We start from the raw sequence: 27,796 nt of genomic DNA, 5'->3' as shown, positions 1-27,796 counted from the left end.
GGTCAAGCTTAAGAATGTGGAAAACTAACAAAACTTTAAATGAGAAGTACTGAAGGAAAACACAATAATTGACAAAACAATTCAAGCGAACCGGAGAACGTATTTATTGAACATTTAAGAGTAGTTCAAAGCTCTGAAGTAACAGAAAATATGTTAGCGTCAGTTTCAAATGTAGCATAAAAAAACAAAAATTGAAATCACAGTCCTACAGTACAGGACAGTCTGGATAGGCCAAACAAAGCAGCCCAGTACCTCACTAAACCCTACTCACCTGTTTAAACACCACCAACAATTATACTTTGACAGTACTTGCCACATACAGGGAAATGTTCTCTACATCTTATGACATAAACCTCAACAGTCCAAGTTTACCTTTTGATAAAGAACATTACTGAAGGACTTCGACAAGCCCATAAACTGATCCATTTTCAAAAATGTTATTAAAACATACAGTATCCTATATAAACACTTATCTCCCACGATAAAGGCCTCAATAACAATATTGACTTTTTTTTTTAAACTTACTTTTTAATTTAATCTGAAACAAATTATTTTTTGTCACAGTCCTTTCATTTTACAGTGAAAATCCTTGCTTTAAAAACAGAAAAACATCCAGTATCAACAGGAGGGGGGGGGCACCACATACAAAACCTCAACCCCCCAAAAAGTAGGAGAGCAGAAGTAATGGCTGTAATGAAAATGCTTAGGATATGATGAAGAATTCTCAAATGGGACAATCTGAGAAACTCTAATGTGGAGTTCTCAGTACCCACAGTAGGTTGGTCCAATGGGGTGGGGAGTTCTCAGTACCCACAGTAGGTTGGTCCAATGGGGTGGGGAGTTCTCAGTACCCACAGTAGGTTGGTCCAATGGGGTGGAGAGTTCTCAGTACCCACAGTAGGTTGGTCCAATGGGGTGGGGAGTTCTCAGTACCCACAGTAGGTTGGGGTGGGGAGTTCTCAGTACCCACAGTCCAATGGGGTGGAGAGTTCTCAGTACCCAATGGGGTGGGGAGTTCAGTACCCACAGTAGGTTGGTTGGTCCAATGGGGTGGGGAGTTCTCAGTACCAGTACCCACAGTAGGTTGGTCCAATGGGGTGGGGAGTTCTCAGTACCAATGGGGTGGGAGTTCAGTAGGTTGGTCCAATGGGGTGGGGAGTTCTCAGTACCCACAGTAGGTTGGTCCAATGGGGTGGGGAGTTCTCAGTACCCACAGTAGGTTGGTCCAATGGGGTGGGGAGTTCTCAGTACCCACAGTAGGTTGGTCCAATGGGGTGGGGAGTTCTCAGTACCCACAGTAGGTTGGTCCAATGGGGTGGGGAGTTCTCAGTACCTACAGTAGGTTGGTCCAATGGGGTGGGGAGGTTCAGTACCCACAGTAGGTTGGTCCAATGGGGTGGGGAAGTTCGAGTCCAAATGGTTATGCAAATACCCTCAGAAACTTATCATTGCCCAAAACACCTGTTTAGCTAAAGGCTTGCGTTAGCTAGTACAGCAGAACATTTGCACAAAATTAGAGCAATGCACATATATCACCATGTATGAATATACACTTTAAGGCACAAATGCATGTCATTTCAATGTCTTAACAGGGAAAATAATTAGTCCTTGAAGTTTTAAATCAATGTAGCTGCAATACCATCACCATTGCAGACCCAGAAAACAACTGAAAACCAGTCAGCTGTTCACAAAACAAATAAAGCAAATACAGACAGATAAACAAAGACAAATTACTGGTAGTAATTAAACACTCAGAAACAGAAACAAATTACTGGAAGTAATTAAAATTAAAATAAAAAAGTATTGCTCTTAAACTCAAGTTCAATTCAACATCTCTTTCACAACTTACTGAAAGTGGCACTGTCTCAACAATACAAAGACCAGTGTATCATGTACATTCTGATGTGACTGTGTGCAGGCTCCTATAGCCTACACAGAGATGGTCTCAGAGGATCAGATGACCTCTCACAAATGGACAGAAAGCTCTGGTGGTAGAAGATGGGTGAGGAGGAGCAAGAGGATGAAGGAGGAGCAAGAGGATGGAGGAGGAGCAAGAGGATGGAGGAGGAGCACGAGGATGGAGGAGGAGGAGCAAGAGAAGTAACAGGGCCTAAGTCCTCTACTACAGTTTGGAGGAAGCTGAGGGGTCTACGGCGGCCTGGTTGTCGTCTTTCTGGTCCAACTCTTTGTGGTGCTCCTCCTCCTTGTTCCCGCCCCCTTCCTCGCCAGTCTGGAACATGTCATGAGTCCACTTGTTGGGGCTTCTGCCCCCCTTGCGGTAGATGAAGCGACCCCTGCTGTGGGGAAAGACCCCTCGGCCACAGCTCTCCAGCCATGTCTTCTCGTCCTCACGGTTATCATGCTGTAAGGTGGATGGGCCAGAGAGAGGTCAGTGAAAACAACCACTGCACCAGCATCAGTAGAGGAACATGTTTTAATGTATTCATGTTCTATTTAATGTCCCTGAGTGCTAAGAAGATCAACGATCACAATACTGAAACACAATTGAGACCAGGTTTCCATATTCAAATCAAGAGCATCACTGGTCACATGTAGTGTACTATAAAAAAAGGAAAAGGGTGCCATTTCAGACAAAGAAATAACATGTGCTAAAACAGGAAGTGGTGAAACTCACAAAGTAGTATTTCCTGCTCTTGGGGGTGTACTCTGGGTCCCAGTCCTCATCTGGGGGGCGCTCTGGGGGGGCAGCGTTCATATTAGGAGGGGGGTTGCCATTGCTGCTTGTGTTACCTTGGTAATTACCCCTATTCCAGCCCCTTCCTCCTCCTCTTACTCTGGGAAGCTGAAACCACCAGAACAAACTTGGTCAGACTATGGGCAACTTCACTCTACAGCCCCAGACACCGATCTTGGGTCAGTTTTGCTGTGGGAGAGAGAAAAAGACAGCTATAGGGGGGAAAGAAAGAGGGAGAAAGAGTAGGGGAGAGAAAGCAGGAGGGGGAGAGAGGGAGGGAACGAGAGAGAACACTAGGGGCTCTCAGTTGGCTGTGGAGAAAAGAGGAATCAGGCCTATTGTCAGAGTGTTGAGTTTTTGAATGTCACTGATGTATATTACAAGACAATCAATCACATCATTCCAATTGTGCAGTTAGGCACAATGTGTAACAGTAGAATACACCACACGGAGAGCAGAACTTACAAATCCTCCACGTCCTCGGCCCCTATCCATGGGGCCCTCATAGTCGCGGGGGGGACCCCTATCCATGTGGCCCTCATAGTCACGGGGGGGACACCTATCCATGGGACCCTCATAGTCACGGGACCCGAAGCGAGGCTTACTGTAGCCCTGGTCCATATGCTCCATTTCCTCCCCCATCATGTGGTCTTTACCTCTGAACCCTTCTCTGAAGGGAGAGGGAGAGGAGGAGGAAGAGGAGGAGGATGGAGAGCGATTACGATTCTTCTTGTTTTTTCTGAGAGTGAAGGGTAAAGAGCAAATCTGAATTAGTCTCCATTTTGACTGCCTCTATAGTTGGGAGTGCAAAACAGGAAATCATGGAGAAGGGTGAAAATGTGTCACATATAGCTTGTATCACTACATTTTAATCAAAGATACAATTTAAAAGGATGAAAACATTGTCTTCAAGCAGATGGCTTCATTCCAACGCTACCAGCTCATTGGGCTGTCTGACGTAAGACAATGGGAAGAGACTATAGGGAGGTGATTTTACATTAAGATATAATAAGCCTACTTTGATTTCTTGTGGCGTTTGGAAGATTTCTCTGAGGACCTCTCTTGGCTGGGTCCTTGGGAGCCCTTGCCCCCGTCTCGTTGCTCCTTCCCAGAAAACCTTTTACGGCGCTCTATATCCAGACGCAGGTCCATTGGGTCCGTTTTCGCTGTTCTACCCCGATCCTGTGTAGATATAGAAGTGTTGTCTATGTTAGTGATCGCTTTCGCTTCGGACAACACAACTTCTAATTTACCATCCTACCACTTAATAACTTTATCAATGGACAAAATGTAATGATGTCTTTTCACATTCAAAAGTAAAAAATAAAAAAAAAGACAGAACTTGTTAAACTGTTTTAGTTTTGGACCCCATCTGATGAGGACACAAAATGCAGCCCTCCTGAGATACAAGGCCAACTTGATGTTAACAGCTTTTCTTTCAAATAACTACAATGTTTTATAGCAAAGTATTTTGTATGTACTCAAGTATAATGTGTGTTAATGGAAACTAAGTTAATCTTCTAAGGCTTCTATTAAACTGAGTAACTTGGCCAAGTAACAGACACACATTTACAGACAAGACATCTACACACCTCATAGTTAAAACAGCAGTTTTTAAGATAAGATTTTCAAAAACACAATCATTTGTACTGAACTTGAATATATTTTGCTTGTTTGTTTTGAGAAAAATACTTACAACGGCATTGCTTAGGGTCCCTTGAGATGCTTGGACACAGCATCTTAAGTCACTTCCTGTTAGCCTTTGCTTGGGTGGGTACGTATGTACGTACATAACAGCTCAATAACCATATGATCTCTTAGGCTCGGGGGGCTCGCTTGGCATTACAATACACAACTGGGCTCTTTTGATTTAGACTCTTATCTCCTTTAAAAGAAAAGCACAAAGCTGAACACTGCTGCTTTGTTTGGATCGTCTCAAATCCCCTGTTTTACTTCAAATGCCAAAAGAGGCCGTTCACCTTGTAGCTGCAGTCCTCCAGCTCCTCAAGCAGGTGAGAGTGTCTGGTAAAAGCACTGGGGGAGACATCGATTCTCCTGGGAGGGGGGACACAAAACAAAAGGACGGTTGGATACAGCTACACTAAACGTGTGTACTGGTCACACAACGGTCTCAAAGAATATTCAATATTTCTCAAAACTATTTTGGAGTAACAGCGACACACACAACTTTATAAATCCACAGGGAATGTTTGATTTGTGTTAAATAAATCTCATAATGTCAGTCAAAAGGCAAACCAACAGGTAACTGTCAAAATAAGAAAACACCAACAAAGTGTCTTAATATGGAATTGGGCCACAAACCAGAATTGCTTTTTACTGCTGACCTACAAAGCATTACATGGGTTTGCTCCTACCCATCTTCCAGATTTGGTTCTGCCGTACATACCTACACGTACGCTACGGTCACAAGACGCAGGCCTCCTAATTGTTCTTAGAACTTCTAAGCAACAGCTGGATGGAGGCAGGGCTTTCTCCTATAGCGCTCCATTTTTATGGAATGGTCTGCCTACCCATGTGAGAGATGCAGACTCGATCACAACATTTAAGTCTTTATTGAAAACTAATCTCTTCAGTAGGTCCTATAGTTGAGTGTCGTCTGGCCCAGGAGTGTGAAGGTGAACGGAAAGGCTCTGGAGCAACGAACCACCATTGCTGTCTCTGCCTGGCTGGTTCCCTTCTCTCCACTGGGATTCTCTGCCTCTAACCCTATTACAGGGGCTGAGTCACTGGCTTACTGGTGCTCTTCCATGCCGTCCCTAGGAGGGGTGCGTCACTTGAGTGGGTTGAGTGTGTGATCTTCCTGTCTGGGTTGGCACCCCCCCTTGGGTTGTGCCATGGTGGAGATCTTTGTGGGCAATACTCTGTCTCGTCTCAGGATGGTAAGTTGGTGGTTGAAGATATCCCTCTAGTGGTGTGGGGGCTGTTTGTTGTCAAAGTGGGTGGGGTTATATCCTGCCTGTTTGGCCTTGTCCTGGGGTATCATTGGATGGGGCCACAGTGTCTCCTGACTCCTCCTGTCTCGGCTTCCAGTATTTATGCTGCAGTAGCTTGTGTCGGGGGGCTAGGGTCAGTTTGTTATATCTGGAGTACTTCTCCTGTCTTATCCGGTGTCCTGTGTAAATTTAAGTATGCTCTCTAATTCTCTCGGAGGACCTGAGCCCTAGAACCATGCCTCAGGACTACCTGGCGTGACGACTCCTCGCTGTCCCCAGTCTACCTGGCCGTGCTGCTGCTCCAGTTTCAAACTGTTCTGCCTGCGGCTATGGAACCCTGACCTGTTCACCGGACGTGCTACCTGTCCCAGACCTGCTGTTTTCAACTCTCTAGAGACAGCAGGCGTGGTAGAGATACTCTCAATGATCGGCTATGAAAAGCCAACTGACATTTACTCCTGAGGTGCTGACTTGTTGCACCCTCGACAACTACTGTGATTATTATTATTTGACCATGCTGGTCATTTATGAACATTTGAACATCTTGGCAATATTCTGTTATAATCTCCACCCGGCACAGCCAGAAGAGGACTGGCCACCCCTCATAGCCTGGTTCCCCTCTAGGGTTCTTCCTTTCTAGGGAGTTTTTCCTAGCCACCGTGCTTCTACACCTGCATTGTTTGGGGTTTTAGGCTGGGTTTCTGTACAGCACTTTAAGATATCAGCTGATGTAAGAAGGGCTATATAAATACATTTGATATTGGAGGGATGATACATGAGAAATTGCATCATTTGGTGTTTTGTTGATGGTGGTGGAAAACGATGTCTCAGGCGCTGCACCAGAACGTCCCGTAAGTGTTTAATTGGGTTGAAATCTGGTGACTGAGACGACCATGTCATATTGTTCAAATCGTTTTCATGCTCATCAAAACATTCAGGTGACCGCTCGTGCCCTGCGGCTGGGTGCATTGTCATCCTATGAAGGCATAGCCATTTTTATACATGACCCTAAGCATGATGGGACGTTAATTGCTTAATTAACTCAGGAACCAGAGCTGTGTGGAAGCACCTGCTTTCAATATACTTTGTATCCCTCATTTCCTCAAGGGTTTCCTTTATTTTGGCAGTTATCTGTATTTTCTACAATGTTGGTTGAGAATGACTTACCTGTGGATTTCTGGACTCTTCCTTTGTTTAATCAATTCCATCTCAGCTGCTTTTCTTTGGTACATGGCAAATCGCTCACTTAAAGTCATGCCTGAAGAGTGGAAATGTTGTGCTGGAGGACAGATACAATGTTTATATTTGGACACCACTAACGCAGACAATACTTCCATACAGTGGCCTTCAGAAAGTATTCATACTCCTCGACTTATTCCACATTTTGTTGTGTCGCAGCCCGAATTCAAAACGGAGTTAAATTGATCTAGACACAATACCCCATTAATGACAAAGTGAAAACATGTTGACATTTTTGCAAATTGATTGAAAATCAAACACATGCATCTAATTGACATCATTTACATACATTGACATCAGTATTCACACCCCCTTTGCTATGACACTCAGGTGCATGCAATTTCCTTCGATCATCCTTGAACATTGGGATTTATGGGAGAGTAGCCTGATGGAAGACACTCCTGAGAAAAAGGCATGTGAAAGACTCAAGAGCATAAAGGCAAAAGATCCTTAATGTAAAGCTTCTATGTCTGGAGAAAAGCAAGCACAGCTCATCACCCGTCTAACACATGTAACTGCTGGTCTCACGGTAATTGAGTGTCAATTAAAATACAGTACCAGTCAAAAGTGTAGACACCTACTCATTCCAGGGTTTTTCTTTATTTTTTACTATTTTTGACCACTATGCATAGCAAATGGAAGGTGATTTTCTGTGGTTCATTTTCAAGCCAGCCAGGTTGTAAATATATACAAGCCTCCTGTTGTAAATATAAGCAATGAGGTTAATATTAGGGAAGTTGAGAAAAATATAGTAGGCAAAGTTTATAGAAAGCTGATGGAACACTTCAGGCCATTTCTTAAGCAATTGCATAGCCTATAGAAATGTTGCACAACATGAGCTCATGAAGTGTTTGATGACATTTGCATTGATGTCAGAGGGATTAGAGGGACTGTAGAGTTTGGTAGGCTACTATTGACCATCAGCAGTATCAGAGCTTGGAGAAGCCTAATTACCGTGACTAAACGATCCCGTGGAATCTGACTTCAGTCATGACTGGTAATACGATCAACCATAAGCAGCGCTTACCTTTGATGTAGTGCACAATGGTGACAATATGCTGCGCAAACAGCTCGGAGGGGCTGCGTTGGAGTTGAGCAGCCTGTATGTGTTGGAAAATGGAGCGGAACTGTCCGGGATCTTTCTTACTGGGATGCACCAGATCCCTGGACAAACCACGCTCCTTAGTCAGACTTCCAGAAGAGCTGAGAAGAGAAAGACAAGCTGAAACTGTTGTGTTCAAAACCGTGACAGAGTTCCATAAAAATGTTAACCCCTCGATCATATCCAAAACTATACGCAGAGTTAACTTTTTGAGACTAGGGCAGTAGTATTTTGATGTTTGGATGAAAAACATGCCCAAGTGAAACTGCCTATTTCTCAGGCCCAGAAGCTAGAATATGCATATAATTGGCAGATTAGTATAGAAAACACTCTAAAGTTTCCAAAATTGTCAAAATATTGTCTGTGAGTATAACAGAACTGATATTGCAGGCGAAAACCTGAGGAAAATCCAAACAGGAAGTGCCACTTATTTTGAAACCTCTGTTGCATGCCTATCCTCCATTTAAAGGGATATCAACCAGATTCCTTTTAATATAGCTTCCACAAGGTGTGAACAGTCTTTAGACAGTTTCAAATGAGCGAGAATGATCACATCGTGTCAGTGTATAGCCGAGTGTCCCCAGAGTTTTTCCATGCGCGAGCAGCATGGAGCAGACCTTTTCTATTCCTCTCCTATTGAAAAAGCTACCGTCCGGTTGAAATATCGATTATTTATTGTAAAAACAACCTGAGGATAGATTATAAAAAAACGTTTGAAATGTTTCTACGAACTTTACGGATACTATTTGGAATTTTCTTATGCCCGTCGTGACCGCACGAGCCTGTGGATTACTAAACAAAACACGCCAACCAAATGGAGGTTTATGGATATAAAAATAATTTTTATCGAACAAAAGGAACATTTGTGTAACTGGGAGTCTAGTGCGTGCAAACATTCGAAGATCATCAAAGGCAAGCGACTCATTTTATTGCTTTTATGACTTTCGTGACCAATCTACTTTGCTGCTAGCTGTTTGTAATGTTTTGTCTGCTGAGAGAAATGTCGTCACATAAACGCTTGGTTTGCTTTCTCTGTAAAGCTTTTTTGAAATCTGACACGCCAGGTGGATTAACAACAAGATAAGCTGTGTTTTGGTATATTCCACTTGTGATTTCATGAAAATTAAATATTTTCAGTAATTCAATTTGAATTTGGCGCTCTGCAATTCAGTGGATATTGACGAAAATGATCCCGCTAACGGGATGGGTGCGCCAAGAAGTTAAGAACTAGGCCAGTTTCAGAAACTATTAACCATCCAAACAGTCTGTTGATGGACATTGGTGATGCTGCTTACCTGGGCATTTCATCAAATGTGTTGATACTGTGCTCCAAGCCCTCCCTCTTCCCAGAGGACCGGGGTAGGTGTGACTCCAACCTATTGATGGGGAACAGGGCTAGGGGCCTGTCCTTCTCCCCGCTGCCTGAACCCCTAGGGGGCACTGCTGCGCTGACGGGAGATGGACTCCTCCTGTTACTCTTCTCCTTCTTCTTCTCCTTCCTCTTGGACTTCTCTTCTTTCTTGGAGGCCTGCTTGCGGCTGCGGTAAAGCTCCTCTTCCATGTGCTCCAGGTCTTCATCCAAGTCTTCGGCCGTGTCTCTCCGTCTCTCCTCGTCCTTCCCCAGGGGGTAGTAATGGGGCTCGTCTTCCCACTTCCCAAACACATCCCGTGTTGTCAGGGTGGCTCCTTTGGGCTTGACCACCTCCTCCTCCTCTCTTTCAGCAGCCTGAGACTTGAGGAAGGCCTCTTCGGCTCTTTCCAGGAAGGGCAGAGACTTATCGGCCTTGGAGCTGAAGGAGGCTGCTGTTATGTTGAAAAGGCCTCCTCCAATCTTGCTGTTCCCTTTCTCTCTGCTGTCTCCGTCCTGGCCATTCTCCCACTCTGCTGCCGCCTGCTGCTGCTGCTTTTTGTTCTTGTTTTCTGCCAAGAACCTGGGCAATCAGACAGAGAAGCATATGGACCTTTACATTGTGTTATACATATGGACCTTTACATTGTGTTATACAAAAGGAGAATGTTGATTCAAATCTATTATCGTTACAGAATCCAGATTTTCTAACAGGGCGTTGATGTTAAAATGAAAAGACATTTCATCACGTGGTAGAATGTTGGATGATCTAATGAAACACGACTACACAACCACAGAAGACTGACGATACCAGGGAATGACATTGAATACGTAGAATAGACTGACCAGGACTCATATTTGAATAATGATACTTACATAATCATCACCCTTTAAGTTAGAGGGTTATCATGCTGCTGGAAGGGGTGCTGGAGGGCCAGTAGGAGGCACTCTTTCTTCTGGTGCCCCCCCAAAAAATATTCCAATGCTTCACGGCAGTGATTTGAGACATTGCTGCCCCCCCCCCCCCCCCCCCTGTGTAGGGTGCAGGTAAACGGGTGTCCTGACTCTCCATGGTCACTAAAGATCACATGGCACTTATTGTAAGGTTGTTAACCCTGGTGTCCTGGCTAAATTCCCAACCTGACCCTCATACCATCATGGCCACCTAATCATCCTCCGCTTCCAATTGATTCATTCCCCCCCTCCTCTGTAACTATTCCCCATGTTGTTGCTGTAAATGTGTTCTCTGTCAACTTACCCAGTAAAATAAGGGTATAATAACAAAATGCAGAGGACAACAGCAGTGACTTTTCCAATTTTGTTATATGCATTTAAATTGAGAAGTGGCAATGGCATCCATTCTTTTAAATCTATTGTAGCTGTGCAGACTGAACAATCTTAAAATAAATCATTACAATCACAAACTGGAAAGAAAAAGTGGGTAAAAGGGTAACATACTTCTTGAAAGCAGAGGAAATAGCAGTCTTATCGTCTGCTCTGGTGGGATCCTCCTTGCCAAAGAAACCAAACCCACTGGTGGAGGCCGTCGGCCCGGCCTTGGTGGAGCCTGGTGGGCTCTTGGTAGAGGGAACACCGCCAGTGCTGCCCATGGTTCTCCACAATGACCCTTTGGGTTCCGACTTCCCCTGTTTGGCACCAACAGCCGGACTGCTGCATTTGGGGCTGTTGTTATAGTCACTCAGACCCTGCCATTTCCCAGCAGAGGCCTTATCATGACTGCTGCCTTCTCCCCCTGGTCCTCCTACCTGCTCCCCAGCCCCTCCCCTCTCCTCCTTGGCCTCTGCTGGTGTAGTCTTGTCCTTTACATCTTTAGAGCCAGGCTTCCCTGAGCCGGGGCTGCTGCGGCGATTCCGCGGGGAAGAGGAGCGGGAAGAGGAGCTGTGGTGCCGCCGGGACCGTCTGGAACCCCTGGAGGACGAACGGTCGGAGTATCGAGACCGGGAGTGGCTGCGGCTGCCTGAGCGTTTCCGGGGCGTGCGGGACCGAGATCTCCCTCTCCTGGGGCTGTGAGGACCGTGGTGGTCCTGGTCGTGGGGCGGCCCGTCCCGGTAGCCCCCCCCCTGCCAGTTGTTGGCTCTGTAGCCGTAGCTGTTACCTCCTCTCTGGTAACCCTGGCGAGGGTAGAAGCCCCGGGTTCTACCGCGGAAGTAAAAGGGTCTGCGGAAGCCACGGTTGTAGCCCCTCTGGTAACCCCGGTTGTTCTGGTAGTCTCTGGTGGGATAGTTCCTGCCGTGGGACGGAGAGTGAGATCTGGAGCGGGAACGTGACCTAGAACTAGGAGAGAAGTCTGTTAAAGATACTGTGTAGCCAAGTCAATGTTGGTACACTTTTCAGAAGGTTGCCTAAACATTACAAAAACAGTAAACATATGTACACCTTGAGACAACCCTGTCTGGTTAAGTTGGACTGAGTAGGAGTATACAGTCAGAGTAAAATAATAAAATGGTTTTGTTTCGGCAGCCTGCACCTCACCAACTCAGGTGTGCCCTTTTTCATTCTCCAGACAATTCACTCAGAGAGAACAGACGGTCAGGCTAAATAAAATACACCGTCGGTTTGTTAACTGGCAGTGGTCCCAGTGGATGGGACGGGGGGACTGCGTTACAGTATTCTGTCCACTTGGAGGAGCTACTAAACCACACATTAGCGCCTATTACAACACAGCCAGGGACCAACGCAGCCAACCTTTTCCCTCTGAAGACACTCAACATTCAAACAACTTCACTTCAAGGTGCCCTTTGAGTAACGTGATGGACAGAGAAGGAGAAATCCCCAATCAGGCACCATATGGAATACAACATGTTCATACTGCTTACCCTGTGACATTCTCAACCAACAAACGAAGACGTAGCCAATGTATTTGGTTAAATGCTGGAGGTTTTAGACATGAAGATGATTACCTCCACCACATATAAAGGATTCTAACATCGGTGCTTAAATCCATGGAAATAATGTGAAGCGGAAAAAGAACAGTGAAAGTAGCGTCCCCATAGTACATCGGCACACTACTCCTACAAATCCAGGAAAACGCGAAGTAGCAGGCACATTTTAGAGGGACGAATGTGAAGTAGAACGACAACCCAGACAGCAAGCGAACAGGATATTGGTTTCTACCCATGTACCGCAGTGGGGAAAACTGCCAAATCCAGTGTATAAAATCCCCCATCCACTTACCTCTTGAGCTTTTTCATTGAAAGAGTCTGGGAGGAGTGAGCCACATAGCGTACTCACAGTAGTTAGTGAGGGACTCCCTTTATCTGACGAGTGTGTGAGTGGAGGGACTGGAGCAGTGGAAAGAGTTGGGCCAAAATGGGAAAGCATTTCTACTCTAATCCCTGTAGGAGGGAGTGGGAAGAGGGTGTTTGACCTGGCTAGGCAACACTTCCTCTCCTTCTGACACGTCTCTCTCTTTGTGAAAGCACTTCCAGCCATCCTTTTGGACAAGTCATTTATTATGGACGGCGCTTGTCTTGTGCATTGGGGCGGCAGGTAGCCTAGTGGTTAGAGCGTTGGACTGGAAGGCTGCAAGATCAAATCCCCGAGCTGACAAGGTAAAAATCTGTCGTTCTGCCCCTGAACAAGGCAGTTAACCCACTGTTCCTAGGCCGTCATTGAAAATAAGAATTTGTTCTTAACTGACTTGCCTAGTTAAATAAAAAAAGGTAAATTTTTTTTTAAATAAAATAATTTCACCGAAAGAGGTCCCGAGCATCCTGTTATCAAGCCACTGTATGGCAAAAACACACAGTGGCTTGAGGGGGATCCAACTTTAACAATAGCCAATCAATAAAAACATGCTCAGTCATATAACTAAGTTGAGATGTAACCAACACTGGGCCCAGAATTCCTCATGGAAGTCATTACAGACGCACAAAGTGCTGAATGCTGTTTGACCTCCCTTCTCCAGGGCAAAGAACTGACCCAAATGATGACTCACTCATCTTAAAATGATGTAACAAAAGGATAATAATATTCAATAATGAATAAAACTTATGGGTCACTGACTGCATGTTATGTAGGTGCATTAGTTCATTCTGTCTCAGTTCAAAACAGAAGACTGATGGGAAATAGATTGTATAATATAAGATGTATAATATAAAATGTGTTCTATGGTTAAGAGGTGGCCATTTTAACCCCATCATAAATATGAAGTTACATTTTTATCCTAGCAAAGAAAAAGGATAAAAATGAACCTTTTACTCAACAGTGTACCAATAGTATATCTTAAGGTGCAACACAGGATTTTATTTATGTATCATTTCAGAAAATGTCCATTATAAATATGTTATAGCGCTAAAATGATTTCACAGTATTACTTAGGGCTGGGCGATATATCGTATTAATTTGAAATGCCTAACTGTTATATTGCGTGAATCCTGGTTGTTATTTTTTATGAGCATTTATGTCCGTTGTTCTCATGTTATCTTTTTGGTCTCGTCAGCTTTGCTCCCTCTGTGCTGTGTGGACCTTCCAATTTACTCCAGAAATATGAATAGAATGACGGAGCATCCACTGAACCAGGACCAGCTCCTACCGCCAGGCCACCGATACAGAGGCCAGAAAGCCTTCATTCCCACACGGAATGACGGACTGTATCCATGTGTTGTCTGCTGTAGTTATTGCTTGTGATTTATGTATGTATTTATGCACCCATTGGTGATGCAGTGCTTATGTTTGTTGATTATGCAAGACAAACTTCCCGAAAACGGACACACAAATAATTATATTAGATGCTCATGTCTCCGCAGGCGACAAGCTTCTGTCCAAAATAAGCCCACAGAAATGCATAGGGTTTATTTTTGCGAGGGTGAAACATGTCACGTCGCCTCTTCCTCTCGCGCCCCCGGCACTCACAATAAAGGTGAGATATCACATCTTCCTCTGACAAGCGGCTTCAAATCGCTATTTGCATTTGAGGTTTGGTCCAACAGAATGTTTTGCGGGTACTATTTAATGAAGCTGCCAGTTGAGGACTTGTCCCTAGAATTTCTAAGCAAATAGCTGGCGGCAGGGCTTTCTCCTATAGAGCTCCATTTTTTATGGAATGGTCTGCCTACCCATGTGAGAGACGCAAACCTGGTCTCAACCGTTCAGTCTTTACTGAAGACTCATCTCTTCAGTGGGTCATATGATTGAGTGTAGTCTGGCCCAGGAGTGTGAAGGTGAACAGAGAGGTTCTGGAGCAACGAACCGCCCTTGCGGTCTCTGCCTGCCCGGTTCCCCCCTCTCCACTGGGATTCTCTGCCTCTAACCCTATTACAGGGGCTGAGTCACTGGCTTACTAGGGCTCTTTCATGCCGTCCCTAGGAGGGGTGCGTCACTTGAGTGGGTTGAGTCACTGATGTGATCTTCCTGTCTGGGTTGGCGCCCCCCTTGAGTTGTGCCGTGGCGGAGATCTTTGTGGGCTATACTCGGCCTTGTCTCAGGATGATAAGTTGGTGGTTGAAGATATCCCTCTAGTGGTGTGGGGGCTGTGCTTTGGCAAAGTGGGTGGGGTTATATCCTGCCTGTTTGGCCCTGCCCGGGGGTATCATCGAATGGGGCAACAGTGTCTCCTGACCCCTCCTGTCTCAGCCTCTAGTATTTATGCTGCAGTAGTTTGTGTCGGGGCTAGGGTCAGTGTGGAATATCTGGAGTACTTCTCCTGTCTTATCCGGTGTCCTGTGTGAATTTAAGTATGCTCTCTCTAATTCTCTCTTTCTTTCTCTCTCTCTGAGGACCTGAGCCCTAGGACCATGCCTCAGGACTACCTGGCATGATGACTCCTTGCTGTCCCCAGTCCACCTGGCCGTGCTGCTACTACAGTTTCAACTGTTCTGCCTGCGGCTATGGAACCCTGACCTGTTCACGGGACGTGCTACCTGTCCCAGACCTGCTGTTTTCAACTCTCTAGAGCCAGCAAGAGCAGTAGAGATACTCTCAATGATCGGCTATGAAAAGCCAACTGACATTTACTCATGAGGTGCTGACTTGTTGCACCCTCGACAACTACTGTGATCATTATTATTTGACCATGCTGGTCATTTATGAACATTTGAACATCTTGGCCATGTTCTGTTATAATCTCCACCCGGCACAGCCAGAAGAGGACTGGCCACCCCTCATAGCCTGGTTCCTCTCTAGGTTTTGGCCTTTCTAGGGAATTCTTCCTAGCCACCGTGCTTCTACACCTGCATTGTTTGCCGTTTGGGGTTTTAGGCTGGGTGTCTGTACAGCACTTTGAGATATCAGCTGATGTACGAAGGTCTATATAAATACATTTGATTTGAGAGGCGTCTGTTTCTCAAACTAGACACTAATGTACTTGTCCTCTTGCTCAGTTGTGCACCGGGGCCTCCCACTCTTTCTATTCTGGTTAGCGCCAGTTTGCGCTGTTCTGTGAAGGGAGTAGTGCACAGCGTTGTACGAAATCTTCAGTTTCTTGGCAATTTCTCGCATGGAATAGCCTTAATTTCTCTGAACAAGAATAGACTGATGAGTTTCATAAGAAATGTCTTTGTTTCTGGCCATTTTGAGCCTGTAATCGAACCCACAAATGCTGATGCTCCAGATACTCAACTAGTCTAAAGAAGGCCAGTTTTATTGCTTCTTTAATCATATCAACAGTTTTCATCTAACATAATTGCTAAATGTTTTTTTTAACGATCAATTAGCCTTTTGAAATGTTAAACTTGGATTAGCTAACACAAGGTCCCATTGGAACACAGGAGTGATGGTTGCTGATAATGGGCCTCTGTACACCTATGCAGATATTCTTATTTACAACATTAACAATGTCTACACTGTATTTCTGATCAATTTAATGTTATTTTAAATGGAGAAAAAAGTGTTTCTCTTAAAAATAAAAGAAAATTCAATTAAAAATACATTTATAAGTGACCCTAAACTTTTGAAAGGTAGTATATACAGTGAGGAGAACATGTATTTGATATCATGCAAAATCGGCAGTGTTTCCTACTTACAAAGCATGTAGAGGTCTGTAATTTTTATCATATGTACACTTCAATTGTGAGAGACGGAATCTAAAACAAAAATCCAGAAAATCACATTGTATGATTTTTAAGTAATTAATTTGCATTTTATTGCATGACATAAGTATTTGATCACCTACCAACCAGTAAGAATTCCGGCTCTCACAGACCTGTTAGTTTTTCTTTAAAAAGCCCTCCTGTTCTCCACTCACCTGTTTCCACTCGTTACCTGTATAAAAGACACCCGTCCAGACACTTAATCAAACAGACTCCAACCTCTCCACAACAGCCAAGACCAGAGAGCTGTGTAAGGACATTTACATTACATTTTTACATTTAAGTCATTTAGCAGACGCTCTTATCCAGAGCGACTTACAAATTGGTGCTTTCACCTTATGACATCCAGTGGAACAGCCACTTTACAATAGTGCATCTAGGTCTTTTAAGGGGGGGGGGGGGGTCTCCGGAAGGTGGTGATTGACTCCGCTGTCCTGGCGTCGTGAGGGAGTTTGTTCCACCATTGGGGGGCCAGAGCAGCGAACAGTTTTGACTGGGCTGAGCGGGAACTGTACTTCCTCAGTGGTAGGGAGGCGAGCAGGCCAGAGGTGGATGAACGCAGTGCCCTTGTTTGGGTGTAGGGCCTGATCAGAGCCTGGAGGTACTGAGGTGCCGTTCCCCTCACAGCTCCGTAGGCAAGCACCATGGTCTTGTAGCGGATGCGAGCTTCAACTGGAAGCCAGTGGAGAGAGCGGAGGACATCAGGGATACAATTGTAGACCTGCACAAGGCTGGGATGGGCTACAGGACAATAGGCAAGCAGCTTGGTGAGAAAGCAACAACTGTTGGCGCAATTATTAGAAAAATGGAAGAAGTTCAAGATGACGGTCAATCATCCTCGGTCTGGGGCTCCATGCAAGATCTCACTTCGTGGGGCATCAATGATTATGAGGAAGGTGAGGGATCAGCCTAGAACTACATGCCAGGATCTGGTCAATGACCTGAAGAGAGCTGGGACCACAGTCTCAAAGAAAGAAATTAGTAACGCACTACGCCGTCATGGATTAAAATCCTGCAGCACACGCAAGGTCCCCCTGCTCAAGCCAGCGCATGTCCAGGCCCGTCTGAAGTTTGCCAATGACCATCTGGATGATCCAGAGGAGGAATGGGAGAAGGTCAACTGGTCTGACGAGACAAAAATAGAGCTTTGGTCAAAACTCCACTCGCCGTGTTTGGAGGAAGAAGAAGGATGAGTACTACCCCAAGAACACCATCCCAACCGTGAAGCAAGGAGGTGGAAACATCATTCTTTGGGGATGCTTTCTGCAAAGGGGACAGGACAACTGCACCGTATTGAGGGGAGGATGGATGGGGCCATGTATCGAGAGATCTTGGCCACCAACATCCTTCCCTTAGTAAGAGCATTGAAGATGGGTTGTGGCTGGGTCTTCCAGCATGACAACGACCCGAAACACACAGCCAGGGCAACTAAGGAGTGGCTCCATAAGAAGCATCTCAAGGTCCTGGAGTGACCTAGCCAGTCTCCAGACCTGAACCCAATAGATCATCTTGAGGGAGCTGAAAGTCTGTATTGCTCAGCGACAGCCCCGAAAAGTGAAGGATCTGGAGAAGGTCTGTATAGAGGAGTGGGCCAAAATCCCTGCTGCAGTGTGTGCAAACCTGGTCAAGAACTACAGGAAACATGCTCTCTGTAAAGTTTCTGTACCAAATATTAAGTTCTGCTTTTCTGATGTATCAAATACTTATGTCATGCAATTTTTGTTTTAGATTCTGTCTCACAGTTGGAGTGTACCTATGATAACAATTACAGACCTCTGCATGCTTTGTAAGTAGGAAAACCTGCAAAATCAGTGTATCAAATCCTGTTCTCCCCACTGTATATATATATATATAGTGAATCGTCCATAAGTTTGACAAAATTAGAGATATGATTTTTTTAGTACTTGGCTGTCAGTGTTGTGATTGGTTATGATATTGGCCTATTGATTTCTCCAGCCAGAGCTGCTTCAGTTATCAAACTGGGAAAGCTGTTCAGACTTTGTAGCTGTGTTATCTAGCATAAATCGCTCAGTGAGAAAACAAGCATGGAAGTGTGTAGGAAATTGTACCATCTAAACCTAATGCTAAATATTTTTTCAATAACAAAGTCGCAATGAAATATATTTTCAGTAAATAACACAAAATATTGCTTTTACCGCGGTTTAAAGTTGCTTTTGTTCTGCCAGCTACAAACAGTTGTAAAAACAATATTTTTTTGTTATTTACTGAAAATATATTTCACAGCGATTTAGATTAATTGACTTTGTGAAAAAAAAGAACCGAGTGAACAATGTAGAATTTCAGCAACCAGGAAATGTGCGATTTCCACTAGATAATACACCCAGTCAGAACAGCTTTCCCCATTTGACAACAGATGTCGATCCAGCAGGGGAAAATAAAATATCACAGCCAATCACAACACTGGCGAGTAATTCATAAATGTGAAACTATCATTCCACTATTAGCACCAGATATATTATGGACATTCTGAAATTACAATGCAAAAAAATGTGTAGCATTCTCATAGTAGGCATATATGGCAAGTATATGTCCAAGTAATGTATGGAAAACAGGGTTTGATGACAAGTCTCCATACACTAGAGGAAGGAAGTGATTATAAACTTCACCTGTAGCGGTGCTTCCTGGATCTGGAGCGGGAGCGGCTTCTGGAACGAGACCGCGTGCAAGACCTGGACCTGGACTTTGATCTGGAGCGGGTCCTTGCGGGGCCATCTGGCGCTTTAGACATCTCCACTGTCAGGCCTGTCTAGAGGTTTACCTGTCCAACAACGAGAGGGATGAGTGATGTTGGTATGCACTGGTAATACACTTGGGTGTTTTATACAGTAACAGTGCCCAACCTGTTTGTTGACCAAACTAAGCACAGAGACCATATAAGCAAAGATGAGTTATTTTAAAAAAACAACCCAAGATAGACCAGAGAGTCATTTCCAATGGGAGCAAATTAATTAGTGGGCAAAACAAGCAACGAGGTGGGCAGAGCCAAGCACGAGCTAGTGAGATCCTATTGGCCTGTTCAAGCATTAATTTGCAGATTTCCGTTAGGGAACGCCTACTCTGAAGTGCACGTGTGCAATAACTCAAAATTGCCCTTGCACTCCTAAACACACTTTTTGAAACTTTGGCAAAGGGTAATGTCTACAAAACACAGTCCACTGTTACAGATCCTAGTGACAGTGGTGGTGTGGAGGGGGCAATGTGAATAGTCTGGGTAGCCATTTGACTAGATGTTCAGGAGTCTTATGACTTGGGGGTAGAAGCTGTTTAGAAGTCTCTTGGACCTAGACTTGGCACTCTGGTACCACTTGCTGTGTGGTAGCAGAGAGAACAGTCTATGACTAGGGTGGCTGGAGTCTTTGACAATTTTCAGGGCCTTCCTCTGACACCGCCTGGTATATAGATCCTGGGTGGCAGGAAGCTTGGCCCCGGTGATGTACTGGGCAGTACGCACTACCCTCTGTAATGCCTTGCGGTTGGAGGCCGAGCAGCTGCCATACCAGGCAGCGATGCAACCAGTCAGGATGCTTTCGATGGTGCAGCTGTAGAACCTTTTGAGGATCTGAGGACTCATGCCAAATCTTTTCAGTCTCCTGAGGGGGAATAGGTTGTCATGCCTGCTTCAAGACTGTCATGGTGTGCTTGGACCATGTTAGTTTGTTGGTGATATGGACACCAAGGAACTTGAAGCTCTCAACCTGCTCTACTGCAGCCCCGTCGATGAGAATGGGGGCGTGCTCGGTCCTCTTTTTCCTGTAGTCCACAATCATCTCCTTAGTCTTGAGCCCATTAGCGGCTACCCAGACTACTCTTAGGTAGAACCAAGAAGTAGAACCAGACACCATATAAGGTCCTGACATGCTGACCACACCTCTCACGTCATGTGCGTGTTGCAAAATACATTTACACATACATGTTATTCAATCATTGCGCACGCCAACAAGCGTCTGTGTTGCCAAGCGCTAAAATAGAAGTTAGTTCTATTTGTGACGCTGAACGCAGTGCAAGTCCTGCCTCTCCCATCTCCTCATTGGTTTATTGGAGCAGATAATCAATGAGGAGATGGCACGTGGGTATACCCACACGGGTGATTGAAAGATGAATGGAGGTCGCTCCTCGTCGTGGTAATACTATGTAAGTTAGATGCCAATCGCCATATAAAGTCCAAAGAAAAAAGGAGGAGAGATGACTAGAAAAGAGTCGGTTGAGCGTTTATATGTAGATTAATTTTCGGAGTAGAGGACCTTGTGCATTTCAGGTAAAATAACAACTCAATATTTATAACCCAGGACAAATTAGCTTGCAACTGCAAGCTAGCTAGCTAAATTGCCATAAATGTTTAATGCTTGTCGACCTGTCCCCAAATTAAAATAATTGGTTCAGAGTTTGTTTTGATATTTCAACCTGCGTGTCGTGATCGCGTTTGGTGTGTGTGTGTGGGGGGGGGGGGACATATCAAATTACGCGTGTTCGGTTTGGGTATGATGTGAGGTAGAACAACGAAGTGGACATCATTGAAATAAAGACAACTAAATATACAACTAGATGTACCTGTCCAACAACAGGAGGGATGGGGTGATTTAAGTATAAACGTTTGTGTTTTATATAGTGCTCAAACTTTAAGCATGCTGACAAAAGTAGACGAGCCTAGAATGAGGAAGTTATTAGCCTAAACACAAATCTACAATAAAACTAGCTGGTGAGAAAAAGTTATTTAGCAAATAAACAAACGCATTACAACACAATTTCACACTGTCAAAACCTCACTACAAAATGTCCGACACAATGAGGAAAAATCAATCGTGGCCCCCAGAGATTTCTTGGAGCCTATCAGCAACCAGAAGCCAGAAGGTCCTGCTGCTCTGTTGGCTTGTCCTCTGGAGACCTCATCATCACTGACTGACTATATCCCAAATGGCACCCTATTCTCAACCCGAGTCCTATGGGCCCTGGCCTAAAGTAGTGCACTATATAGAGAAATGGGTTCCATTTGGGACACATCCTATTTCTAGAACGGTTGAGACCTCAGGTCTGGAACAGTGACTTGACAACTTGTCCCCTGTCAACAAGACCCACTGCCCTCGCCTGCTTGACCCCCTGGCAGTCGCCAGTATCCCCAAAAGCCCACCCCCCCCACCACCACCAAATGACCTTCACAGTGCCTGTGGAGAAAAGAAGTCAAAACATGGCTAAAAAAATAGAAGCTACACAATGTCAGAATCTATTACAAGACAGTTGAGAGAATGGCTTAGAATGCTTTTTAGCAACAGCTTGTCTTTATTTTGCAGCCATACCCATAATGCATGGTAGTGTGGGTGGGGAGTGAAGAGAGACTATAGAACCAGAACAAGATACACAGCCTGTGGAAACTCCATGGGGGGTAATGTCTGGCTCTGCTTCAGACCCCTTAACCTTTTCCACATTGTTACGTTATATCCTTAATCTAAAATGGATTAAATCATTTTTTACCCTTCTCATCCATCTACACACACACAATACCCCATAATGACATGGCAAAAACAGGTTTAGAAATGGATATATATATAAAACATGAAATATCACATTTACATAAGTATTCAGACACTTTACTCAGTACTTTGTTGAAGCACCTTTGGCAGCGATTACAGCCTTGAGTCTTCTTGGGTATGATGCTACAAGCTTGGCACACCTGTATTTGGGGAGTTTCTCCCATTCTCTGCAGATCATATATATAAAATAAAAAAACATGCATTTCTTAAACTCTAACGCAACTCATCTAAAACTCCGGACCACTCAAAACAAAATGTTGAATGAAGAAATACAATATTTTTTTCCAATAACACTAGTATTGCTAGCACTGGTTTCCAAAGACTTATCCAAATGTATCCATTACCAGTAGAGAGACCGCTATGCCCAAATGGGTCCAAGAGAGTGTCAGGGGTCAAGTGCTCTGCGTTTTCTATTTTATTGCTAGGAAAACAAGATTCTTTCAAATATTTGAGGGGTTAACTGTAAGGTAGCCTACATGTAGTGTCTTCAGAAAGTATTCACACCACTTTACTTTCCACATTTACTTGTGTTACAGCCTGATTATTAAATTGAGATTCTGTGTCACTGATCTACACACAATATCCCATAATGTCAAAGCGGAATTTCATTTGTAGAAAAGGTATAAAAAAAAAAATGTAAAGCTGAAATTTCTTGAGTCAATAAGTAGTCAACCCCTTTGTTATGGCAAGCCTAAATAAGTTCAAGAGTAAAAATGTGTTTAACAAATCGCATTATAAGTTGTATAGACAATAATAGAAGTTTACATGATATTTTAATAACTACCCCATCTCTGTACCCCACAAATACAGATAATCATAAGGTCTCTCAATCAAGTAGCATATTTCAAGCACAGACTCAACCACAAAGACCAGGGAGGTTTTCCAGTGCCTCGCAAAGAAAGGCATCTATTGGTAGATGTGTAAATAAAAATAAAAAGCTTGATGCTGAATATTCCTTTGAGCATGGTAAAGTTATTAGGCTTTGGAAGGTGTATCAATACACCCAAATACTACAAAGATACAGTAGTCCTTTCTAACTCAGTTGCCGGAGAGGAAGGAAACTGCTCTGTAATTTTAAAACAGTTTAATGGTTCTGATATGACAAAACTTAGGATGGATAAACAACATTGCAATTATGCCACAATACTAACCTAAATGACCGAGTGAAAAGAAAGAAGTCTGTACAGAATAAAAATATTCCAAAACATGCATCCTGTTTGCAACAGGGCACTTAAAGCTACAATATTTAACTTTTTGGGTGACCCAACCAAATTCACATAGAAATTTGAGTTGTACACCTGTCACTCTCATTAAAAAGCAAGTCTAAGAAGCGGTAGATCCGTTCTATATGCACTATTTCTATGCTTCCTGTGCTTAAGATTTGTTATTGCATCTTTTACTTTCTGTTTTGTACACCAGCTTCAAACGACACCAAAAAAAAAAAAAGTTATGGAGAAAAAAATCCACAGTTCAGATGTTACAATGATACACTACACAATGATTGCTGGTTTTGTCAAACTTTACTGTTAGAAATGTAGCAACTAGGAAATGGCGGAGAGATTTCAGCATATTGCACTTAAGTAATACTGTAAACAATGTGTCAAAGACGTAAAGAGTTGTGTTTTGGTCAGTGGTGGAAAAACTACTACATTTTCATACTTGAGTAAAAGTAAAGATACCTTAATGACTCAAGTAAAAGTCACCCAGTAAAATAGTACTTAAGTAAAAGTCTAAAAGTATTTGGTTTTAAATGTACTTCAGTATCAAAAGTATGAATGATAAAAAAAATCCAGACGGCACAATTATTTATTTATTTTTACGGCTAGCCAGGGTCACACTCCAACACATCCTTTCTAAGCAAAACATTTGTGTTTAGTGAGTCCGCCAGATCAGGATGACCAGGGATGTTCTCCTGATAAGTGGGCGAATTGTGTGGGCCGCATCATGTTATAAGTATGCTTGTCATCGGTAAGGACTAGGGAGTTTTTTTTAGGATAAAATTCAATGGAATACAGCTACAGGAAAAACCCTTGATAAAAAGCCGACTGAACCAGGTTTCCAACAGACACTGGGAGACGAATTCACCTTTAGCAGGACTATAACCTAAAACACAAGGCCAACTCAACACTGGAGCTGCTTACCAAGCCAAGACGACATTGAATGTTCCGGAGTGTCCTAGTTACAGTTTTGATTTAAAAATCAGCTTGGGAATCTATGGCAAGATTTGAAAATGGCTGTCTAGCAGTGATCAACAAATCAATTTGAAAGAGCTTGAATATTTTTAAAAGAATAATGCAATCCAGATGTGTAAAGCTCTTAGAGACATACCCAAAAAGACTCAGCTGTAATCGACGCCAAAGGTGCTTGCTTCTACAAAGTATTGACTCAGGGGTGTGAATACTTACGTAAATGAGACATTTCTGTATTTCATTTAAGAAATTCACTTTGTCATCATGGGGTATTGTGTGTAGATTATTTAATACATTTTGAATACAGCCAGAGTACAAAATGTATTAAATAATCTACAAACAAAATGTGGACTAAGTCAAGGGGCATTAATCAATCTTTGTACTTGCTCATAGCACACAGAGAAGCACCTTTATGAAATAGGAATGTAGGTAGTCTCATGGTCTGTTCAGTTATAAAAGTGGTATTTCCTGTCCAAGGAACAACAATTATGTTGCGCTGCAAACCAACTTACTAAACAGGATTCACTTGATCTCACAGGCTGAATCTAGACGTTGTAAATGTTGCACTAGGCCTAATGCCTGCCTATTTCTCTAACAAAACAGTTCTGGCCCAACACTGAGCTCTATAATGAGAGTAGACATAAAATAAGTAATATTTTGGTATTTTATCAGTGGCCGGAGACAGTTAGTGGAGCAGGGTGAGGGTAACTAGGTAACATTAGTTAGCTGGTTAGCTTCCTTGACTGACCATTAAAAACGGCAATAGCAAAAATACTGGTTTGTAAAGCAAAAAAAAATTCACTTAGCTCAGACTTGTTTGACACGAAACTAGCTAGTTTATTTATAATCTAACCAAGTAATGTTTGCAACAACAACAAAAAAGCTAACAGTTAGCAAGCTGACTGGCTTGCTATGCTAGCCAAACCAACCCCCCGAAAAAACACCGAATAGCGAGTTGCTAAGGACAAGGGACGACGACGTCATGTCTTTTATTTGATGTAAAATACATTTCTGAGATATCGTAATGTAAAAACGATATCCACCACTGCCGTACACTAACGTTAGCTGCCAAATGTGAGCCACATTTTGGTCGCCTACTACGCAGCAGTGGCTATCGAGGTCAAATTTCCTTCCTGGATTTGTCCAATCTTGAGGATTGCGCCCACCTCAATTGATTTAAAAGGGCATAGTATTAGTTAAAAGCACGATACTAATCAGACAGTAACTATTATAGGCTACTACTGTGAAATATACTAAGTGAAAACCTGTTATGGCATGTTCTTACCTGGTAGGAAGCAGTTTCTTGGGCGCGAAATAGCCTACAGTCAGTCTGCACTGTTCACTTTACCAGTAATCTGAATGAACATGCGTCCAACCCCCTTTTGCTTCCTACTTGAACATGTTGCAATCAGTTAGCTAGCTAACGTTACCTGTCCGAATTATCTGTCCCTAAAGAAAAATAAAGCATGACTTAATTGACCATCCTCTAATTTACATATTGTTAAATAACAGTAGTAACAGTCATAAATATTAAATAAATACTACATACTATGCCCTTTATATATATATATATAAATACCATTTGGTTTAATTTTATTTGTTTGCTCGTGCAAATCACTTAATATATTTACTCTATCAACCCAACAACAAGCTCACCAAAAGGTGTCAGATTTCCAGCTGAGGATGTAAACATTCCAACAAGACAAACATGGACATCCACATTCCATTCACACATTCCAATGCCCTTGACCCTGTCATCACTTAGTATGGTTCCATAAATAAAAAAGTTGGCAAGGTTTCAGGATAAGTAGGTAGGCAATAGATACCATCCAATTAGCCAACTAGAAACAATAACCTGTTCTCTTCCAAAACATGAATAACTTTTCTATTACTGGTTATTCAATAGGTCCTTTAGTTTGTCCGTGTCACATAATAGCTCCCATCCAATCTGAACAAATGGAAAAACTTCACATACCACTGTGAGGACTGGAGAAATTTTCTGTAAACCCGAAAACTAGACTGAAAACGTACTGCACATCGATGAGGCCAACAGGAAGATTAACTTGATTTGTGTCCGGTACATAACTGTACATAACTTGCACGTAGCAACACACTATTTTAGTCAGAGCAGCTGACATAATACCCCTCAACCCAATTTGTGTGTGGGGTGGAAGAGAAGACGAAGCCTCCGGGCAACCTGTTGGGTGATTCTGCTCCCTGACACCATTTGGTGTTAGACAAGAGACACCGTGCATGCCTGTAGAATTTACAAAAATCTTTTAACTACAGTCTTTACATTATATTGTTGTTGTGATGTAAGGCTGGGATTAATCTCCTCCACCAGCTGGTTCTCTCTTTATATGCGGTAGAAATTGAGCCTGGGGACAAGGTTAGGCTGGGACTGGAGAGTAAAATCATTCAATGTCTTCTCCTATGAGGCAGAGCATCCAGTGATTGCAAAACGTCTTGAGTCAGAAAAAAATATATTTGCTCCTTTGACACTTTTGGCTCTTATAGCCTAATTAGCAGTCTAGAATATCCCATGTGTGGGTTTAAATGGTATGTGTATGTATTTAAACTCATGTAGAGGATTATATTAGCCAATGCAAAATATTTGTATAGTCATTATCCATTTACAGAGAGAATGCATTGTGGGAATCTGGAGTCATTTCACTGTTGGCTCGTTGGACATGGTTTCCCCCCCCTGAAGCGTTTTTTCATCTTTGTATTCAATGGGATATTATACCGTGCCAATCTGCATCCATAGCCAAGGAGGAGTCAGCCAATTCAGTACAAACTGAGATGTGTTACATGAGAAAACAGATATTTTCCATTCAGATGAGGGAAAATTAAGGCACAATTATTTTTTACTTGGCTGGGGCAAATCCACTACACAGCTGATTCAAATAATCTAAGATTGATAACGAGTTGGTTATTTGAATCAGCTGTGTAGTTCTAGGATAAAAAGCAAAACGTGCACCAAGTGGGGGCCCCAGGACCGAGTTTCGGAAACCCTGATCTAAATAACCGTGTGTCTGTCCACCCAAGCTCTACAGGATATCATCTAAATAACCGTGTGTCTGTCCACCCAAGCTCTACAGGATATCATCTAAATAACTGTCTGTCTGTCCACCCAAGCTCTACAGGATATCATCTAAATAACCGTGTGTCTGTCCACCCAAGCTCTACAGGATATCATCTAAATGACCATCTGTCTGTCCACCCAAGCTCTACAGGATATCATCTAAATAACAGTGTCTGTCCACCCAAGCTCTACAGGATATCATCTAAATAACCGTGTGTCTGTCCACCCAAGCTCTACGGGATATCATCTAAATAACCGTGTGTCTGTCCACCCAAGCTCTACGGTATATCATCTAAATAACCGTGTGTCTGTCCACCCAAGCTCTACAGTATATCATCTAAATGACCATCTGTCTGTCCACCCAAGCTCTACAGTATATCATCTAAATAACAGTGTGTCTGTCCACCCAAGCTCTACAGGATATCATCTAAATAACCGTGTGTCTGTCCACCCAAGCTCTACAGTATATCATCTAAATAACAGTGTGTCTGTCCACCCAAGCTCTACGGGATATCATCTAAATAACCGTGTGTCTGTCCACCCAAGCTCTACAGTATATCATCTAAATAACCGTGTGTCTGTCCACCCA

At 43.4% G+C, this 27,796-nt stretch overlaps 1 protein-coding gene across 2 annotated transcripts; it reads right to left on the bottom strand.

Moving 5' to 3' along the window:
* Positions 1–1,296: 1,296 nt before the first annotated feature.
* On the bottom strand, positions 1,297–25,511 carry LOC115116584 (thyroid hormone receptor-associated protein 3-like). Of its 2 annotated transcripts, XM_029645080.2 has the most exons (11): positions 25,408–25,511; positions 19,015–19,166; positions 10,797–11,633; positions 9,286–9,921; positions 7,916–8,091; positions 6,817–6,928; positions 4,675–4,750; positions 3,714–3,877; positions 3,161–3,434; positions 2,636–2,803; positions 1,297–2,362 (listed from the first exon to the last, which is right to left on the bottom strand). In XM_029645080.2, exons 2-11 carry the CDS (start codon positions 19,134–19,136, stop codon positions 2,123–2,125), a joined length of 2,805 nt encoding a protein of 934 aa, XP_029500940.1. In that variant the 5' UTR covers positions 19,137–19,166; positions 25,408–25,511; the 3' UTR covers positions 1,297–2,122. The 2 variants fall into 2 exon arrangements, with proteins under 2 accessions (XP_029500940.1, XP_029500941.1); XM_029645081.2 differs by lacking the exon at positions 1,297–2,362 and having other exon boundaries at positions 2,721–3,006.
* Between the last annotated feature and the right edge of the window lie 2,285 nt (positions 25,512–27,796).

The sequence above is a fragment of the Oncorhynchus nerka genome, linkage group LG4 (assembly GCF_034236695.1).
Source record: "Oncorhynchus nerka isolate Pitt River linkage group LG4, Oner_Uvic_2.0, whole genome shotgun sequence".
In the NCBI taxonomy this organism is placed as follows: domain Eukaryota; kingdom Metazoa; phylum Chordata; class Actinopteri; order Salmoniformes; family Salmonidae; genus Oncorhynchus; species Oncorhynchus nerka.
Note: the sequence above shows the minus strand (reverse complement) of the source record. Positions and strands in the feature narration are given on the sequence as shown.

Coding starts and splice junctions, on each gene's coding strand:
- LOC115116584 (XM_029645080.2), bottom strand. CDS start 19,136: ATGTCTAAAGCGCCAGATGGCCCCGCAAGGACCCGCTCCAGATCAAAG. Junction 6,929..7,915: donor CATTGTGCACTACATCAAAG/GTAAGCGCTGCT, acceptor TCTGTCCTCCAG/CACAACATTTCCACTCTTCA. Junction 3,878..4,674: donor TGGAGGACTGCAGCTACAAG/GTGAACGGCCTC, acceptor ATATCTACACAG/GATCGGGGTAGAACAGCGAA.